Genomic DNA, 7,905 nt, shown 5'->3' with positions numbered 1-7,905 from the left:
CGGCAATTGTTGATTGTCTTGAATTTGATAATTTTATTCTCTTACAATAATGAAGCACATGTTTCTTTAAATTTGTAGTCTCATTCCTTAGATTCGCACCAAGAATAGACTTACAATGGTTGCACTTTGCCTTCTATTCTTCCCCCTCTTTATATCTACTAAAGTATTGCCAATAAACACTTTTCAATAAAGATTTGTTGCTATTTTCACCCGAGGCAGACTCGTCTGGAACAAAATTAGCAGTTTCTTCAACAGGAGTTTCTTCTTGTTGTTCTTGAGCCACTACATCCATGTTGGTACTATCCATTATTGCCTACACAATAGTAAAATAAATAATTAAATATTAAAAATTCAGGCATGCTGAAAAAAGAACAATTTTTATACATAAAAGTTATACATAAAAAACTTAGGAATACAATTTTTATACAATTCAGAAAAATCATTTATACATAAAAAACTTAGGAATCCAATTTTTATACATAAAATTTATACAAGTTTCTGTCCTTAAAAAAAAGAACAATATATGTTTTGCATAAGCTTAACAACACGTTGCAAATCAAATAAATAAAGACACAACATCATATAAAGGACTATATATGTTTTGCATAAGCTTAAACTTACACCGCTGTATCTTATTCCTCACCCTTAAGAATAACATCACATTCAAATTAAATGTTTACTTCTTGTTATTTTCGTTCATGTATTATATATGCTTTGCTTGCACACAATAACAAAAGCATCACTTCCAGTAACTATTGTAAATTGCCACAAGTGCAAGGTACTAGGAACAAGCTGATGATGAACATGAAATTCTAATTAATCAAATATCATTTTTTTCATTTTTCACTACTACATAAACTAAAATTATGTTCATTCATATCTAATAACCAGAGCCTATTATAAAAATTGAAAATTTCTTTTATGACCTAACTTCATATTGAAAAATCGTATGTGATTAAACTAATTTTCCATCAATTTTTGCCAAGTAAATCTGAAGCAACAAATTTGATCAATTCATGCATTTACATTCCAAGAAAACAAACCTGAGTTGGTTGGGTATAGGCGCACAACAAGCATTGAATAAAACGAAATAATATAGCTACTCCCCTACAGCTACCAATCACATCATCTAACCAAACTCTAGCATGAAAGACTTATGATTCACCACCAGTAAAGCCCCAATTTTCACAGATTCAAACAAAAAGTACATACCAAGAAGAACAGAGCAGCAGCGTAGAGAGGAGAGAAGGTCATGAATCAGCGGCATTGCGAGGAGAGCACAGAGGAGGAAGAAGAGTGGCGGCAATGGAGGAACGAGAAACGAGGAAGGAGAGTTGGGACAATGGAGCACTGAGGTCCGAGGCTTATGGCTTGGGAAAAAACTTGGGAAGAAAACGGCGCTACCAGAGACCAGACTACCAGCCTCCCACTTAGTCTTAGGGTTTCTAATGAGTAATGAGTGATTTTTGAATCTTAAATTATATATGATTTTTTATTTTGTTTAATTTTTATTTTATGTAACTTCATAAATATACAAACGCACTATACTATCAAAGTAAGTAGCTAGCTTAGTGGTTACTTGCTTCCTACACATGAAGGAGGTTAAGGGTTCAAGTCTCACCTCCTTCACTATGCATATAAATTTTTAAAAACATGTTATATATGGGGGTGCGGGTAGGGTAGGGTAGGGTACACCTTAAACCTGTACCCTACCCTACCTTACCCTACCCTACCCTACCCGCAGGCTTACCCGGACCACACTCTACCCTACCCGCAGCGGGTCGGGTAGTCTACCCTACCCGAACGGGTTGGGCCGGGTAGGGTACTCGCGGGTAGGGTATGTATTGCCAGCCTTAACTACAAAGATTATCTAGAAGAAAAATAAAGCACCGAAATACCTAGCTTAATTAAAACCTAACCGAACTAATTTTTTCTTAACCAAACCACTCTCTAGATTAAGCCACATAATCACAATTAAACCACACTCTCTCTCCTCTTCTTGCTGGCTGAACCTCCACCATATATTAGCCAAGGGTGATGAATCATAGGAAGTAATTAATGTTGGAACTAGGGGTGTACAAGGCCCAGTCCGACCCGAAGACTCGGCCTAGGCTCGAAGGAATTTGGAACATGTTGGCCCGACTCGAAATGGCCCGAGGCTAAACCGGGAAAAAAATATGAAGCCAAGGAAAGGTGTAAGAATAGAGACTAATTAATCGTTTAATTAAATAATTAATATTACCCAAAATAGGATCTAAAAAATTTGAATGAGAATTTGAGGATTTAAATATGATTTTTGGACTCAGTAGATTTTTCTGAGTCAGAAAATGTATTTTCTTTTAAAAATCATGTAAAACCGCGAATCGTTAGCCGAACCAGTCGAATCAGTTTAAGTCTGTCGGGCAATGTGCGAGAAAGATTAAAAACAGTAGAAAACCTTAGGAAAATATTTAAAGTAGAAACTGGCTAAAAACGCTAACGATTTAGACCGGACCCAAATTGGGCCCACGCTCAACATATATATATATATATATACTCTCATTATAGGCCAAATCAGCACACCACACTCTCATAAACACAACACACACCAGCTGAAAGAAAAGAGGGAGAAGAAGTACTATTCATCATCATCATCTTCCAAAGCTCATAACTTGAGCTACGGAGCTCCGATTGCCGCACCGTTTGCGGCCACGTGATCCTCGCAGAGAGCTCTACAAAACCCATCCAAGAAACTAGTAAGAAAACTACGAAATTCCTCTTAGTTCTTTCTTCCAAAATTTCGAATTTTTAGGGTTTTGTATTGAGTGAAATTTTGTGATTTTTGGTGTTTAGGTACACTCTAGCACTTGATTCATATTGGGTTTTGACCCAATCCACATTTGGTAAGGTGGGAATACTTGATCTCTTGTGGTTTTGTGTATATATGAAACTCTAGGTTTGATTTGTGAAATTTGTGTAATTTCTAGCTTGAATTGGTGTTGTGTGGGGGTATATTGGTGACTTAAATTGCTTGAAAGTGGACTTGATGGATGGACTTGTTGATCTTGGTTGAGGATTTGGTGAATTGAAGCTTGTTGGAGTTCAATTTCGGGTTTTTGGCATATTAGAAATCGGCCAAGGTATGGTTTCGATTTTCTCTATGTAATATATAATATTTTTGGACACTTAGGCTAGTGACCCATATGATAGGATTGAACCAAATTGGTTGTTGAAATTATTGTATGATGATGTATGATGAATTGATTAGTTTTGGTTATTTTGATGAATTGTGATGTGAATGTTGATAAAATGATGTTGAAAAGTGAGATTGGGGTTGAATGAGGTTAATCATGATGATTGTTAGTGATATGATGATGATGGATAATTGTGTGGATTGAAAAATAGTTTTAGTGTGAGATATTTGATATTTCAGGTTGATGATATTATAAAGTGAGTGTAAAAATTGGTGTGAAGGGTGAATTATGACATAAAAAGGGTAGATTTTGATGTAACTTGGAGTTTGGAATGGTTTGATTTGGTTTTGGCTATATATTTCAAAGAATTGAGAAATTTGTGCGTTTTGGTAAAAAAATGAATTTTTAGTAAACTTTGACGAATTATAACTTGAGCCTCAGTTTTCAAAATTTGTTGAAATTTACTTTAAATTAAAGTTTATTGGAAAACCTTCAAATGGATATAAAGTTTGTAAGAAATGGATTTTTGTAGAGGAAGTTATGATCATTCAAAGTTTGGTGTCAAAATTTGAATTCTGTGAATGCTGTAGGATTTGTGATCTTGTGTGCGCACGGACATATTTTTGCGTACACACGCACAGGGGAAGGCTTACTAATGGGAGCGCTAGCATGCCCTGTGCGCACATACAACCAACGAAGTTTGGCAAGCTGTGCGCTCGCACAGCCCTGTGCGCACGCACAAGTTGGAAAGTACATTCTGTTGAGGGCGTTCGCACGCCTTGTGCGAACGAGCAGAATTAGAAAATTTTACACTTGTGCGTACGCACAAATTTTGAAAATCCTCCTGGGCGTGCGCACGCACACTCCTGTGCGTACGCACATGCCCTGTTTTTCAACTAAATTTGTGTTTTTAACTGTTTCACCTTCCCAACAAGCTTGTAACCTCCTGTGACACCTATTTAATACTCTTGGGCTTATTTTCGGGTATTAAAACATGGAAAAAGATCCTAGGAGATTTAATTTGGTTATACCTTGAAAAGTTAGAGAACAGAGGCTTAAGCTTTTGGTGTACTGAGGATGGGTTTGGTAGAGTGAGAAGAGAGAAATATACATGAATTGAGAACTGATGAACTAATGAGTTTGGAAAGGAAATTGTGAATTGACAGTGGTTGAGATGAGTCGAGGACTCGGAGTTGGAAATGATGAATTATTGATATAATGAAATAATAAAATTTTCAAAACCATTGATATGACACTTTTAAATTGAGATTGTTGAGATGCTATAAGCCCGGCAGGGATGGCGGTTGGATCCTGCCTGTCGAGGTAGCGGCGGCGATGTAAGGGCGGTGGTTCGTCCTGCTTGCATTGAGATGTGAGGTCCGTGGCAAGAGTATCCTGCTCGCATCTTTTCGGATCACTAGAGTGTGCAAGCACAAAATCCTGGACGGTGCTCCGAGCATCATATCTCGGGGGATCCCATTATGATTACGAAGGGCAACATCTCCATGGAAAAGTGTTGGGTTGGCAGTTGAACCGACAATGTCATATCACAGTCAGTAGGACAGGCATTCATCATGTGCATCTTCTATCTGTTTGTATGCCTTGTCGACTTGAAATTGCTTGCCTAATTGTATAACATGCTTACTTGCCTATTTGAATTACTTGATATATATGCCTATACTTGCGTTTTACTTGCATTGTAGTTAATTTTGTTTTCTATTGGGATTGAGGAGGTTCAAAAGGCGGTGGCGATGGGATTGCATGGAGGATAGGTTGGTGAAGGCTGTGGGACAGCGGAGGACTGTTAGATTAGAAAATCATCTAAGCTAGATTACCCCTTTTTAACATGTTAAGGTCTTAAGTTATGTTGTACTATTTTAGTGATTATTTAAGATGAATCTTGTGATGGATATGAAGTTTTAAGATTGCCTTTGGCGTCCTGGAGTCTTATATCTTATATCACTGAGCACTGTTACCATACTGAGAACCTTCGGTTCTCATACCATATTCTGTTGTTATTTTTCAGATGCAGGTCGTAACCCACCTCAGTGAGTTGCTTCGATGGGGACAGAGCGGAGGATCCTGGATATATTTTGGAGTCTTTTTGCTTATTTTGTTCATATCTCTCATCTTTTGTATGTACTTTTGCCTAGAGGCTTACTTTGAGAGAAAACTTGTATAAGCTGTTTTTAACTTTCAGAATCTGTATTGCCTATATATAGTTAGCCGGCTTAAACTCCACGAGCCGTGGCTAGATCTTTATACCATTATACTCTGATATTTTGTTATATTATATCTATTTCTTTTGAGTTAAGTTTGTAGCTTCGTGTGTACGTTTTGCGCTTTTCAAATCCTGTTTTTGAGCTGTATCCTTCATCGGACTTCTAGAATATATTACTCCTTCTATATATATTATATGTATAATCTTTTGACTTGTTGTAACCTTTGATTAACCTTTGCTTTACGACGTGAGGTAAGGCATAGGGTAATTAGGGTGTTACATTTAGTGGTATCAGAGCGGTTCGTCCTCGTGAGCCTGAGGGATAGACCGATTGTGCTTTAATGCATACTCTGTATCTTTTTCTTTCATGCTATTTAGGTTATCTATTTGATACATGCATAACATGCATATTTGTGAGTTCCTTTTGGGATAATTGAAGCACTAGGATTTTGATATTGAGACTGATCACCTTGATATCGATTATTTGGTGTAGACATCAACCCTAATGGCCACTCGTGGACAAGGTCATACGCATTCACGAGCAGAGAGTAGGAATGAGCAACCGGCCGATAACCATGCCGAGTTCATAGTGGCAATGGCGAATCTTGCGAATACCATAGAGGAAAATGCTGCTGTGACTCTGTAAGCTGTGTAGAGGTTAGGCCAACTAGCTAGGAATGGAAACAGAGATGGAAACGGAAATGATAATGCGAAAGGAAATGGTGATAACATGGGAGGTGCTCCGATGACCTTGGCTACTTTTCTCAAGGTTCATCCGCCAAGTTTTAGAGGATCAACCAACCCTACAGAAGCGGATAATTGGTTTCAGGCCATGGATCGTGCGTTACAAGCACAGCATGTTCTGAACAACCAGTATGTGGAGTTTGCTGCGTATCAGCTTTTGGGAGAGGTTCAGCACTGGTGGCAAGGAGAATGCCGCTTGCTACAGCTTCAAAATACCGACATTCCTTGGGATGCATTCCAGACGGCTTTTTATAAGAAGTACTTTTCTGAATCTGCAAAGGAAGCAAAGAAGATGGAACTTATGCAGCTTAAGCAAGGTTCCTTGTTTGTGGCAGAATATACTAACCGATTTGAGGAGCTCTGTAGGTTCTCTAGGGTGTGTCAGGGTGCTCCGAAGACCTACGAAAGCTGGAAGTGTATCAAGTATCAAAGGGACTTGAAGGATAACATCATGACTACTGTGGCTCCTATGGAAATTCGTATTTTTTCCGATCTGGTGAACAAGCCGAGAGTTGTTGAGGAATATTCAAAGACGGTAGCCTCGTCAAAGAACACTCATGGAGGAAACACTAGTCGGGGACGTGGCAAGTACTTTCAGCCAAGAGGTCAGAATTTTAAGAAAGGAGGACGTGCGCCTCAAGGTCAATGAGGCTTTAGAAAGAATACTTATGATCAGTACCAGCGTGGCAAAAGGAGGGAAAACCAGAGTAAGGTTTCTCCGGATTTAATTTGTGATCGTTGTGGACGTTTTCATCCATATGACTCTTGCAAGATTGGTATAGGTGGTTGCGTTAACTATGGTTTGCCTGGTCATATTGCGAGAGATTGCACTCGTGGGAAGAACCCGAATGCGGGTCAGAGTCAACACCAAGGGCGAGTATTTGCTGTGAACGCCAAGGATGCTGCTAAGGTGGATCATCTGATGAGAGGTAACTGTTTAGTTGGTGATAAAACCTTAGTTGCATTATATGATACTGGAGCTTTGCATTCGTTTATTTCATTTGATAAAGTTGAGGAGCTAGGCTTGAAAGTGTCAGAATTAGCCTTTGAATTACATGTACATACTCTGCATCAGATGGTTATGACTAGGTCAGGTTGTAGGCAAGTAGGTTTCAAGCTTGAGGGTAGAGACTTTGTGCATGATTTGATTTGTTTACCAATGTTTGGGTTGAAGATGATTTTGGGGTTTGATTGGTTGTCAAAGAATCGAGTTTTGTTGGATTGGTTTGAGTGGTCAACTCAGTTTATGCCAGAAGGAGAGAATGGAGCAGTGGTAGCTAAGGGTTATTACCTGAACTCTATAATGGTGCACTGTAGTGGAGAAGAGTGTCAGGGTTATATCTTGTTGGCTACTAATGCTTTGGGTGACGCCCAGAGCTTAGATCAAATTTCGGTAGTTAGAGACTTTCCAGAAGTATTTCCGGAAGATATTCTTGAGTTCCCTCCTCAAAAGAAGATTGAATTTATGATTGAATTGGTATCAGGAGCCAGACCAGTGTTGATTGCGCCATATCGAATGGCTCCGATAGAGATGGCTTAACTAAAGGCTCAGTTAGAAGAGCTTCTAAACAAGAGGTTCATTTGACCGAGTGTATCTCCGTGGGGAGCACCAGTTTTATTGAAGAAGAACAAGGATGGAGGAATGCGACTTTGCGTGGATTACTGACAGTTGAACAAAGTGACTGTGAAGAACAAGTACCCGCTGCCAAGGATAGATGACTTGATAGATCAACTATAAGGAGCTGGAGTGTTTTATAAGATTGACTT

At 38.8% G+C, this 7,905-nt stretch overlaps 1 protein-coding gene across 1 annotated transcript; it reads left to right on the top strand.

Annotated features, from left to right (window-relative positions):
* The first annotated feature begins 5,899 nt into the window (after positions 1-5,899).
* LOC148562381 (uncharacterized) lies at positions 5,900-7,678 on the top strand. Its single transcript, XM_088490875.1, has 4 exons — positions 5,900-6,036; positions 6,082-6,673; positions 6,815-7,195; positions 7,313-7,678. The coding sequence occupies exons 1-4, from the start codon at positions 5,900-5,902 to the stop codon at positions 7,676-7,678; spliced, it is 1,476 nt and encodes a 491-aa protein (XP_088347001.1).
* Positions 7,679-7,905: the final 227 nt, after the last annotated feature.

The sequence above is a fragment of the Arachis ipaensis genome, chromosome B6 (genome assembly GCF_059453495.1).
Source record: "Arachis ipaensis isolate K30076 ecotype BB chromosome B6, ASM5945349v1, whole genome shotgun sequence".
NCBI classification, from domain to species: Eukaryota; Viridiplantae; Streptophyta; class Magnoliopsida; order Fabales; family Fabaceae; genus Arachis; species Arachis ipaensis.
Note: the sequence above shows the minus strand (reverse complement) of the source record. Positions and strands in the feature narration are given on the sequence as shown.

Coding starts and splice junctions, on each gene's coding strand:
- LOC148562381 (XM_088490875.1), top strand. CDS start 5,900: ATGGCCACTCGTGGACAAGGTCATACGCATTCACGAGCAGAGAGTAGG. Junction 6,037..6,081: donor GAAAATGCTGCTGTGACTCT/GTAAGCTGTGTA, acceptor GAATGGAAACAG/AGATGGAAACGGAAATGATA. Junction 7,196..7,312: donor AATTAGCCTTTGAATTACAT/GTACATACTCTG, acceptor TTTGGGTTGAAG/ATGATTTTGGGGTTTGATTG.